This window comes from Delphinapterus leucas, chromosome 3 (genome assembly GCF_059928025.1).
Source record: "Delphinapterus leucas isolate spDelLeu-1000000601 "Yukka" chromosome 3, BTC_Dleu_Yukka2, whole genome shotgun sequence".
NCBI lineage: Eukaryota > Metazoa > Chordata > Mammalia > Artiodactyla > Monodontidae > Delphinapterus > Delphinapterus leucas.
Window position 1 is genome coordinate 116,642,484 of NC_143131.1, and position 12,619 is coordinate 116,655,102.

The following is a 12,619-nucleotide window of genomic DNA, read 5'->3' on the forward strand; positions in this document are numbered from 1 at the left end:
TTTTTGTGTACAGATATCTTTAGAACAAATTTTGTTCAAAAATCTGAACTTTTAAATCTCCAAGACAATTTTCAATTTTCTTTGAATAAATCTTCAGCAGAAAATACTGAGGAACAGGTCTAAATTACTTAGAGAAAAAAAAAAAAGCCAAAAAAAATTCAAAATTGCCCAGTGCTTTGACTTTTCTTTATAAAGAAAATCACCAAAATTCCTTTCTGCTCTAAAAATATTACTGAAAATAAACTAAAAACTTAGTGCTGCTCCTTATTATACCCACTTATAAAAGGTTTATAACTTTCATAACAGGTTGGAAACAAAAAGAGGGCCTGAGAACTATCAATTTCATAAAGCCATGAGTTTCTTAACAAACAGTAAACTGTTAGAGAAAATGGCAAATCAGTCATAATTTCCAAAGAAGATTCTTTTTTCAAGTGTAACAAATTTGACTGATGCATTTAGGGATAACTAAAAGGAATTACAACACAGAAGAAGAAAAACCCAAGAGAAAAGAAAGAAAAAAAAGTAAACTCTTCTCAAAATATTCCCTAGAGGTCACAATTTAGTTCTGAGAAAAATGTTTTCTACTCTTGGCTTCAAGTTAAGTAACTACAACTTGAAAATATGACAGAATATACTGGAGAAAAACCCTGTTATCTTCCTTCCCAGCTTCATCTCCAAAATAAAAGAGAAAGCAAACAAGCAGATGCAACTAATTACTCAACTGTAACTCACCTGCAGGAAACATGAATCGCATTTCTCTTTCTGCTGCAGCAAAATCATTACTTCCATGAAGTGCATTCCTTAGCTCATCTGTGCCATAAATTGCCCTTAGACTAAAAGCAAGTTAGAGATGATGACCATCCAATCTGACATACTTTCTTTACTTTTTACATATGCATTCTATTTAGGAATTTTACAGAAGCATCGCCACTTCTCACATATGGAGGTCTTAATCTATTTTGAATTTAAGCATAAATCTATCTACATGAGGGTCAAGTATATTTAAATCTGTGGGAGGGATACACTGGAAAAATAAGAGTTACCTGGGTGAAAAAGGGGTGTTGTTTTGTGACAACTGAAAAAGCAATGCATTTTCAAAGTGCAAGAACTCAGTGCCCTCTGGTTTCCAGACATTAATGATAATGCTGAAAATCTGAGTTTCTGGTCCTGCATTACCAATATTCTATAAAATACCATACCAATTTTCCCATGAAAAATCCTACACCAGTGGCAGTTTAATTCAAGGATGAGAGAAAAATAAGGCTAGTCAATCATAAATCAAAATTCTCTGAGACCTTTTGTGGTATTTGATATTAAAATACACATTTAAGTAGTTAAAACACAAAATGGACCTCCCCCACCCAGCCCTCCACCACCACCAAAAAAAATCAGGTTATTTAGGAAAACTTTCAAATTAAAGGAAATTCCTATTACAGTGAAATCAGATTTTTTTTTTCATTTTCATAGTTGGATTCCATTTTTCCCCCAGGAAAGTTACCTGTCTGGGTGTGTCTCCTTAGCTACTAAGCTATTACTTGGTCCCAAGAGTTCTTTCCAGTAAGAGATGGCTTTAAGTCTAGCTAATATCATGGCAACAAGTGGTCCAGAACTCATGTAAGCTGTTAAATTGGGGAAAAACATTTTCCCATACTGTTCCACATAAAAGTTACTACAGTGCTCAGGGCTGAGATGCAGTTTTCTTCTCTAAAAGAGAAACAAAATCAACAAAAGCTTTATTGACAGTTCAATAATACCTCATTAAGTCATTAATAACTTGAAATTAGTACCAATCTGACCACAAATTTGAGATTTATTTTTGTATTATGAACAAAGGGCAAGATAAGAAAGTTAAATGTAGGCTGTATATAAGAATTATTTAACCTACTTAAGAAAAACTATTCCTGTTGGGCAGCCTCTTTCAACATATGGTATATTAATGACAAATTCATCATATCTCCTTCTTAAAGTAAAAACATGCCAATCATCAATATTCTGTTAATACATACTTTGTACAAAGCAACAAAATTGAGGGGCTTCCCTGGTGGCACAGTGGTTGAGAGTCCGCCTACCGATGCAGGGGACACGGGCTCGTGCCCCGGTCCGGGAAGATCCCACATGCCACGGAGCGGCTGGGCTCATGAGCCATGGCTGCTAAGCCTGCGCATCCGGAGCCTGTGCTCCGCAACGGGAGAGGCCACAACAGTGAGAGACCCACGTACCGCAAAAAAAAAAAAAAAAAAAGTAACAAAATTGGACTTTAGAATATTCCAAATTCATCTTTCCCTATTTGTGATATTTTCCTATTCATTGTGAAATTTTCCTACATATTTTAGGGAGCTGGTCTCATTATGGTATTTAGAAATAGTACGCAGTATAATGATGCAGTAAACAAGTTTTTCACTTGAACATGAAAGTTGTATATTCTTTATTCTGGTTCTGCCATAAATATGTTGATTCACTATGATCTTAAGAATAATTAGTTAACATTAAGTTTGTTAATTTGAAAGAATATGAAATGTTTGGGACAAATAAATGTTAAGTTTGTTCACAAATGAGCAACTATATGAATTATTAAATTTTAAAAACCATAGAAGCTGAGTCAGTCATTCTTCCAATTAGAAAGCATCACATTTTCCCTAAGAGCAACTATTTGAGTATATCTTATTTATTTATTTATTTCTGGCTGTGTTGGGTCTTCGTTGCTGCGCACGGGCTTTTCTCTAGTTGTGGCAAGAGGGGGCTACTCTTTGTCGCCATACACGGGCTTCTCGTTGCGGTGGCTTCTCTTGTTGAGGAGCACAGGCTCTAGGCACATGGGCTTCAGGAGTTGTGGCAGGTGGGCTCAGTAGTTGTGGCTCGCGGGCTCTAGAGTGCGGGCTCAGTAGTTGTGGTGCACGGGCTTAGTTGCTCCGTGGCATGTGGGTCTTCCTGGACCAGGGCTCGAACCCGTGTCCCCTGCATCGGCAGGCGGGTTCTTAACCACTGCGCCACCAGGGAGGTCCCTTGAGTACATTTTTTAAAAAATCACTCCATTACTGCTGTTTATCAAATCCACTAAAGGTGGATCAGGAGGGAAAGGGCTCAAAATAGAATAGAGGGATTCAAAGTAGACATCAAGGAAAACTTGCTGGAGTAAGGATGATGAGACATGGAGATAAATTACTAGGGGAAGGCTAAAAATCTCCAAGATTAAGGCAGATATCTATCTTTCTAAAATGGGTTAGAGGGCTTCCCTGGTGGCGCAGTGGTTAAGAAGGGGGCCTGCCGATGCAGGAGACATGGGTTTGAGCCCTGGTCTGGGAAGATCCCACGTGCCGCGGAGCAACGAAGCCCGTGCGCCACAACTACTGAGCCCACGCTCTAGAGTCCGTGAGCCACAACTACTGAGCCTGTGTGCCACAACTACTGAAGCCCACGTGCCTAGAGCCCATGCTCCGCAACGAGAAACCACTGCAATGAGAAACCCGGGTACTGCAACAAAGAGTAGCCCCCGCTCGCCGCAACTAAAGAGTAGCCCAAGTGCAGCAATGAAGGCCCAATGCAGCCAAAAATAAATAAATATATTTATTTAACTAACTAAATAAAATAAAATGGGTTAGATTTTCCTGAAAGTACAGTGTGAATTTTACCAAGTGACCTACCTCTTAAAGTCCCTTCCAAAACTATCATGTGTCTTCAAGTTTTAGAAACTTGATAAAATTGCTTGGTTTGTAGAGAGAGATCTAAACTGCCCAGAGCAAGAATCTTGTAGAAATGCTTACTAGGTAGGTCAGCAATGCTATGAACAGGCTCTACTGGACAAACATAACGTTCTCACTAGTCAAGGATCAGTTACAGTACTGTAAAAAAAAAAAAAAAAAAAAAAAAAGGTGCTGACATCTATTCACATATTAAAATTCATATAGTCAAGAAATAGAAGAAATTTGAGAAGTTATAACAGTGCCTGATTTAGTATAATCCTTGATTCTATTATTTAAAATTAAGATATGCCAGTATTTGTGATTCTTATGCATATTGATTTGAGTGCTTTTTTTTCTGCATTGTAAGCCCTTATCTGCCATTATACCCCTTAACAAGCAAGGGAAGCTATATTCTGCAGGTATGCTAGCTAATGCAGCGTAATTTTAAAAATTAACGGCTCATCTTAAACTAAAGTTGATACTGAATCAGTGATTCCATCAGTTGCTTTAAAATTAGATCAGATAAACTTTTTTGGAATTTAGATTAATATTTTCACAAAGAGGGAATTCCCTGGCAGTCCAGTGGTTAGGAGTCTGTGCTTTCACTGCCAAGGGCATGGGTTCAGTCCCTGGTAGGGGAACTAAGATCCCGCAGCCGCGGCCAAAAAATAAATAGAAATCAACAACAACAAATATTTTCACAAAGAGGAGTCATTAGTTTGTAACACAGGAAAGGCTGCCACCTACTGAAAGAATACATCATATTTTAGGAGTTTTTTCCTAGATGGGACAAGAAAGCCTCAAGTTCAAGGAACTCCCACCTATAATAGAGCCTACTTTTAAAGCATACAATACAAAGGACAAATGATTCCACTGACATGAGACACCTGGAATAGCAAAGTCATAGAGACAGAAAGTAGAATAGTAGTTACCAGGGGTAGGGAGAGGGCTAAACGGGTAGCTAGTGTTTAATGTGTACAGAGTTTCAGTTTGAGATGACGAAAAAGTTCTAGAGATGGATAGTGGTGATGGCTGCACAACAGTGTGAAGGTACTTAATTCCCCTGAAATGTACGCTTAAAAATGGTTAAAAAGGTAAATTTTATGTTGTGTATATTTTATCACAATTAAAACAAAAAAGAAGCATACAATATACCAAGGCGTTCTTTGGTTTGAAACTTCTTGCTGACTAGGGAAAGTGTTAAATATTAGCATTTACACTAAGTTGGTTTTTTTTTAAACACTGTTTTAATTTATAGTTATCATTAACTCCTTAATTATTAAGTTTTTCACTAATTCTTTTCAAAATATGGACTTAAAAGACAAATTGGAAACTTTATATTATTTGTATACTTTCTTTCTCAAATTAATGAGTAATATACTTACAGGGTTAAAAAATTCAAAGCAATATAAAAAGGTTTATATGAAAAATCTCATTCCCATCCCTGTCCTAACCCAGCCTGTTCTTCCTCACCCTCAATATGCAACCATTTTTAATGGTTATTTATCTCCTAGTTTCATTTTGCAAATACCGGCAAACATGTATATTACTTTTTCTCTTTCTATCATAGAAAGTAGCCACACATTGTACTGCATCTTGCTTTTTTCCATAAAAGGACACAGAGAGGTTTATAATTAGTTGCATAGTATTCAATTTGGTGGATCGCCAGGGTCAATTTAACCAATCTTCTAATGCTGGGGTGTTTTCAATCTTTTGCTTGTAAATAAATAATGCTGCAAAAAATAACCTAGATACAGGTCACTTCATATTAATACATGGGTTATAGGAGAGATTCCCAGAAGAGTACTGCTGGGTTTAAGGGTATATGCATCTGTAATACTGATAGATAATTGCCAGATCCCCTTCCATAGGGGTTATGTCATTTACTTTTATATTCTTGCCAGATGGTATCTCAGTGTCATTTTAATTTGCTTTTTTCCTGCTTAGAGATTGAGCATCTTTTCCTATGTTTCAGAAACATTTGTTTTTCTTTTTCTGTGACCATCCACATGTACTGCCCATTTTCAAGTGAATTTTTATCCTGTTCTAGCAGCTTTTTATATACTAGGGAGATTAGCCTTTGTGATATGAATTACAAATCTTCTTCCCAAGTCTTGCCATTTGTGTTTTGACTTTGCTTAATATGTTTATTTGGCCATGTGCAAGTTTTTTATATTTATATATATATATATATATATTTTTTTTTTTTTTTGCGGTACGCAGGCCTCTCACTGTTGTGGCCTCTCCCATTGCGGAGCACAGGTTCTGGACGCGCAGGCTCAGCAGCCATGGCTCACAGGCCCAGCTGCTCCGTGGCATGTGGGATCTTTCCAGACCGGGGCACGAACCCATGTCCCCTGCATCGGCAGGCTGACTCTCAACCACTGCACCACCAGGGAAGCCCCTATATTTATACTTTTATCAATCTTTTCCTTTACAGTACCTAGACTTTATTTTTTTTTTAAGTAAATTTATTTATTTATTTATTTATGTCTGTGTTGGGTCTTCATTGCTGCACATGGGCTTTCTCTAGCTGCGGCGAGTGGGGGCTACGCTTCGTTGCAGTGCATGGGCTTCTCACTGCGGTGGCTTCTCTTGTTGCGGAGCACAGGCTCTAGGCACACGGACTTCAGTAGTTGTGGCGTGTGGGCTCAGTAGTTGGGGCTCACGGGCTCTAGAGTGCAGGCTCAGTAGTTGTGTCACATGGGTTTAGTGGCTCCGCAGCACGTGGGATCTTCCCGGACCAGGGCTCAAACCCACGTCCCCTGCATTGGCAGGTGGATTCTTAACCACTGTGCCACCAGGGAAGCCCGAGTTTTCTCCTTTTTCTATTTTTTAAAAGATTCAATAGGCAATATGACACTGTATATTTATTAGAGAATAAAAAACTGAAATTTCAAATAAGGATGGTAGAGAAAAAAGGAAGATTAAAAATATTCCATTCTAAAGACGCAGACATAGAGAATGGACTTGAGGACATGGGGAGGGGAAAGGGTAAGTTGGGTCGAAGTGAGAGAGTGGCATGGACATATATACACTACCAAATGTAAAATAGATAGCTAGTGGAAAGCAGCTGCATAGCACAGGGAGGTCAGCTCGGTGCTTTGTGACCACCTAGAGGGGTGGGATAGGGAGGATGGGAGGAAGATGCAAGAGGGAGGAGATATGGGGATATATGTATATGTATAGCTGATTCACTTTGTTATAAAGCAGACACTAACACACCCTTGTAAAGCAATTATACTCCAATAAAGATGTTTAAAAAAAATTCCATTATATTTGTTAAGCTTTTTTAAATTTGATAATGTTTAACAACACTCTATATTCATTTTCAAAACTACCAACTGCAGAACAAGTATAAGGCTTAAAACATTAAAAGTTTGTAAATAACTGGAAAAAAAAAAAAACCAACCAAAAAAACACCCAACAGGGGTTTCCCTGGTGGCGCAGTGTTTGAGAGTCCACCTGCCGATGCAGGGGACATGGGTTCGTGCCCCAGTCTGGGAAGATCCCACATGCCGCGGAGCGGCTGGGCCCGTGAGCCATGGCCGCTGAGCCTGAGCGTAAAAACACCCAACAGTCAAGAGAAGACCAAGTAAATAGACTGTGACTCACCTGTACAGAAGAGTATTACACAGAAGTTAGGAAGAATGAGATAGATTCAGATGTAATGATCTGGAATGCTATCTGAGGGACTCTGTAAAGGGGGTCAAGGGAAGGGGACTGTCCTACTTTATGGGGGAAAAATGTTTGTAAATGCATTAAAAAAATCCTGGAAGAACAGGGAAGTGTTAAGTGGTTGCCTCTCTCTGGAGTTTAGGACTTGAGCTGGGAGAGGAGAGATGGAAGAAAAAGAAATTTTACTTCTCATTTTATATCCTTTTGAAATGTGAAAAAACTTTTGTAATATTATCACATATAACTTTTATACTTACAAGAATAAACCTAAATTTCATGCTAAATACTAAGGATCTAAATGGGCTAACACATTTACATAAATATTTTTAAAAGGTAAAATCAAAGGTAATCTTGGACTTCCCTGGTGGCGCAGTGGTTAAGAATCTGCCTGCTAAGGCAGGGGTCACAGGTTCGAGCCCTGGTCGGGGAAGATCCCACATGCCGCGGAGCAACTAGGCCCGTGCGCCACAACTAATGAGCCTGTGCTCTAGAGCCCACAAGCCACAACTACTGAAGCCTGCGTGCCCAGAGCCTGTGCTCCGCAACAAGAGGAGCCACCGCAATGAGAAGCCCACGCACTGTGACGAAGAGTAGCCCCTGCTCACTGCAACTAGAGAAAGCCCGTGTGCAGCAACGAAGACCCAATGCAGCCCAAAATAAAAATAAATAATAATAAATTAATTTAAAAAAATAAGGTAATCTAAAATAACAGTTTAGGGATATAACCCTATGCCTAAGAAGAGTTTCCAAATATATCTTCTACTTAAGTGAATTTTAAATTCTATTTTAGTTAAAAGCTAAGGAGGAAAAGCCTAATTCACTAGAGAGAAAAAAAACATGATGATCCTGCCCAGAAGTTACCTGAACAATGGTGAATCCAGATCTGAGAATAATATCTTGTATCTCCTCCTCTTTGTCAACAATATCTGGTTTGATAATGGCCAGAGTCTTTTCTACATAGATCTGAGGTGGGGGCATTGATAGCTCCATTCTGGCTTTTCAGTGTACAATTTAAGAGATTCTTGACTGGTATCAACTGTAATGATAGGCACCCCCCCAACCCAAATTTAATGTAATTGTGACTAAAGAGCATTATCAGGTGCTTAATTTTATTAATTTATAAAGCTGAAAACTGTCACACCTTTTTCAACAAGCAGCGTCTCAATAATACGATTTCTACTCTGCGTCTAAGTCCTGCGGTGAGTTTTCCTAAGCACTTTCATGGAGGTGGAGAGACCAAGGAGCAAGGCGAAAGCCTAGGACCCTGGGGACCCAGGAGGAGACTAGGTCTGCAACCCTCCGCGCTGCTCAGCGGCCCGCGCCCCGCCCCCCGCCCCCCCCCACGCCCGCCCCGGGGAAGCTTAGCATCAGGCCCGGTTGAAAAGCAGAATCCCTGACCCTCTGTGGGGTGCACCCCCAGATTCCTGCCGAATCCGACCCTCATCTGGGCACTCACCTCAGCCCGGGCTCCTGGAGAGTCACCACATGTTGTTGCTAGGAGACCGGAAACCCAGCTTAGAGACGGTGGCTGCAGAGGCCCAATTCCAGCACAGCGCTTGGCAGCCCTTGGCTAGCTCAAGAAAGGGAACCAGCCACAGGCATTTTTATTCCCCTTGCACATCTTAAAAGCAATAGACGTTTTCTAACATTTTCCTCATAATTTATCTTACTCCATCCTCCTAGCCATTCGAAGGACACTTCAATTATCTCCACTTTATAAATGATGAGACAAATCATACACACTTTCCCTCGTCCTACCCCAGCCCCTTCCAGACAGTGTATGTAAGAAAACCCATGTTAAATACCTTCCTTATTTCACCAGATAATGCTATCCCCTCTATTCCCAGCTTCTGTAAACATTAAAAGGCAATCTTTGACTTGTGAAATAACATTTATTTAAAGAGCAGTATAAGAAGTTTCATCTATTTACCTCTAAATTAAGCCTATGAAACAAAGACATGGGCAACATATATGGCATAACCCCAAATCTCAGCTTTCTGTGTTTTCTTTATATTATGTCCACGGGCACCTTTAATTCTTTGGTTGTAAGTTAAGGCATTATTCTTATTGGAAAAGAAAACAGAGAAGTGGTAAACAAGTACTGGGATCTTCTCTAGGTCAGAGTCTCAATGAAAGATCCAAATTCCAGAAAAGTTCAGGGTAGCAGCTCCAAGTTAGCAAAACAGGTTTTCCATCATCCATGGGGTTGGTTAGTTCTCATTCCAGACTATTTAAGACTCTTCTTTCATCTAACCAAATACTCAGCACCTACAGGGTCAAGGCAGACAACAAGCTATGAAGCTTTATGGAGGTTTGAAAGCAGTTTTGTTTCTTTCTCCGCAGAGATTCAACTACATTTTTTTTCTTTAAAGTAAGAAGCTGCCCAGAAAAGAAGCCCTCAAATGTCTTCTTCTGGCTACCATATCTTATCTCCTATAGATGGGACAATGTGAACATATATTAATACCAACAGGTACAGCAACCAAAAAATGGACAGTGACTCCAGCCTCTGGTTTGCATGTTTAGCCCTCTGACTTGAGGCTCTGGAAGCAGATGTGCCCATTATTTATCTATCCCCAGGTCTCTTAAGAGCTCTTCACTGCTGCCTGCCTTCCTAGACTATTTTACTTCACTATCTATTAAAGCTAGTCCCACAGAGGCTCAGAGTTTTCCAAACCAGCAGGTACAATGTCAGTCCTTCAGGTCCTTGAATCACCTCTGAACATAAACTCTGGGAACGCAAGGTCACTTCAACACCACCCTTATTCTCACAGACTTTCTAAAATCAGATTCCAGAAACTACTTTCCTTTTTCTTGCAGCTCTCTACCTACAGTACCTGAATCTGTTCCAAGACTTCTCGCTGCATCTCCACAGCCATACGGTACACCTGATGATCAGAGTCATTGTACATCACAGCGTTCTGGAACATCAGCATCAGGTCCCTCTGGAACTGAGCCACGGTGCGAATACGTCCCTTAGACAGGTTCCTTTTCAGGCTAGTTAAGTCCATGGGTCTACAGGTGGCCAAGAGAAACCAGAGGAAATCAAACCTTCATGTGGAACATGTGGTGACCTAACATGCTCTCCTGAATAACTAACCAGCTCTTAATGAAAACAGTAGTAAAGATAACAATCCCCATCAGATAATAAAATAGCAATGGCAGCTAACATACGACTGCTTACAATAAGCCAAGTGCTATGCTAGATACTTTCTATATGAACTCACTTGATCCTCTCAATAAACCTATATGGTAGGTACCATTGTCACAATTGGCAATGAGGAAACTGAAATCAAAGAAGTTAGGTACTTGCCCAAAGTCACACAGCTTAGTTTCCAATTCAGAAACAGCCTGACTCCAGAGCCCACAGGCCCAGCCATTTCACTTTACAATTGGAGGTATCAAAGTTATAAAGAGCTCCAATGATCAGTTTGTCACAGGGTAGTTACTGACCGATTGTTTACAATGTGTAGTCATATACTAGGTATTTAATCAACTGTTTTTACTGTATCATCAAAAGCTCAGAGGTTTTTTTCTTCTTTCATGGAGATGAAAAGAGAATCAAGTGAATATTAAGGTAAATATTATATAATGCGACACAGAGAGTGGGTATATAAAAGGCGGCACAGCAGCGTAGAAAGAGGACTGAACTGGGAGGTAAGACTCTGGGGTTTAGTTCTAGCTCTGCTATTCACTGTTGATCACAGACAAGTCATGACCACCTCTGAGTCTTAGTTTCCTCATCTACAGAATTAAGGAGTCTGTCTCCAAAGGTTCTTTTCTGATCTTTTATACACTACTAACACACACTGGTTTATGAGAGCATTTTAGATGAACTATGCTATAAAAACCCAAAATACTGCAATCAACCAGTGTTTATAACATCCATTTGGATTACCATCTTTGCCTTAGCATACCTATAACTGCCTGAATGAATACAGTGTTCCTTTTAAAGTTGTGCTCTGAAATAACAGTGCCAAAAACTACCAAAGGCAAATGTAAGATTATAATAAATGGATATTACTTAAAAGTCAATACTGATAAAAGCCTCTTTATCCTTTTGTTCCCTATATTCTCAAATGAGGACTGAGCTTACCTTACCATAACTTTATAAACTTGTTCAGCTGTAAAATATATCTTGAGCTTAAGTAATGTAAATGAAATAATGTAATAAAATAAATATAAATAAATAAATATAAATATAATATATATAAATATATATAAATATATAAATATAAATAAATAAATATAAATAAATAAAATAAAATAATGTAAATGAAATAAACAGATGTGAAATAAAGTATGAAAAGACAGATATAAAAGCAACCAACCTTTCTTGACCCCTTTGCCACTGACCTTTTCACCACATCCTTGTATCCTGGGGCCTGCCTTTCTGACACAGGCTTCAGAAACAGACTGCTGAACCTGTTAAGGGACAAACCCAGAGAGGATGAAGAAACCCTGGAAAGTCACCCTAAATGAGAAGAGTGGCTGTGAATACCAAGAGTGGCTTGGAGTCCTACCTGTGACTGGCTATCATCTTCCAGACTGGCAGGAGAGTCTTCTTAAATAGCAAGTGATCCTGAACAGGGTCACTATGGCCTAGATCAGACCTATAGGATAAAGCAGAGCAGAAAACAAACAGTAACTTCACAAATGGTATTCTGTTCCCCCTAGATGCTTGATAAGGTTTCCTCAACACATAGTGCTCCTAGTTAACATCTGAAGGAAATAACACCACAGGAATGAAAACATGCTTTCATAAAGGACCCCGGACTCTATAAATATTCTCTTACTGATCAGTATTATCAAATGAAGTGGTTAAATTCTTGTAACGTGTACTAAAAATAGGCAACTGCCTTTGCCTTTTGGAATCTTGCTGATTTGCCCTTTAGCACCTGTGACTTTAAAGAACTGGTCTATAAAAGTAGTCTTTGTTCACTGATGTCTCCCAAGTTCCTGGTACATACTAGGTGCTCAAATAAGTATTTGATAAATGAATCTGGTCCTGTTTTTTTATGCAGAAATATGCCACATTAAGAAGTATCTCTCCCATACTTCCAGAGGAAAAAAATACTTGGTTTCATATCCCAAGGAATTCTCTTACACTTCATCTGAATGCTATACAATTTAAATATTTTTCCTTTTCACTCTCCTCTGTATAGTAATCTTTAAAATACCAAGAAAAATCCATTTCTCCTCATGGTCCTTCCTTCTCTGGGCTAAACTGCCTAATTTATTTAGTTTTTCTTTAGAGGTGC

The 12,619-nt window shown here is 39.2% G+C and overlaps 2 protein-coding genes across 2 annotated transcripts in view; both read right to left on the reverse strand.

Moving 5' to 3' along the window:
* NME5 (NME/NM23 family member 5) overlaps window positions 1-9,141 on the reverse strand; it is a 36,390-nt gene extending 27,249 nt beyond the window's left edge. Inside the window, exons 1-3 of the mRNA XM_089909359.1 lie at window positions 8,220-9,141; window positions 1,499-1,704; window positions 733-833 (exon numbers count right to left, since the gene is read on the reverse strand). Of these exons, the coding sequence (XP_089765485.1) occupies window positions 733-833; window positions 1,499-1,704; window positions 8,220-8,348 (436 nt within the window). The 5' untranslated portion in view covers window positions 8,349-9,141. The remainder of the gene's footprint in view (window positions 1-732; window positions 834-1,498; window positions 1,705-8,219) is intronic.
* An 89-nt stretch (window positions 9,142-9,230) lies between these two features.
* BRD8 (bromodomain containing 8) overlaps window positions 9,231-12,619 on the reverse strand; it is a 29,605-nt gene continuing 26,216 nt past the window's right edge. Inside the window, exons 25-28 of the mRNA XM_089909358.1 lie at window positions 11,882-11,971; window positions 11,715-11,783; window positions 10,196-10,373; window positions 9,231-9,626 (exon numbers count right to left, since the gene is read on the reverse strand). Of these exons, the coding sequence (XP_089765484.1) occupies window positions 9,576-9,626; window positions 10,196-10,373; window positions 11,715-11,783; window positions 11,882-11,971 (388 nt within the window). The 3' untranslated portion in view covers window positions 9,231-9,575. The remainder of the gene's footprint in view (window positions 9,627-10,195; window positions 10,374-11,714; window positions 11,784-11,881; window positions 11,972-12,619) is intronic.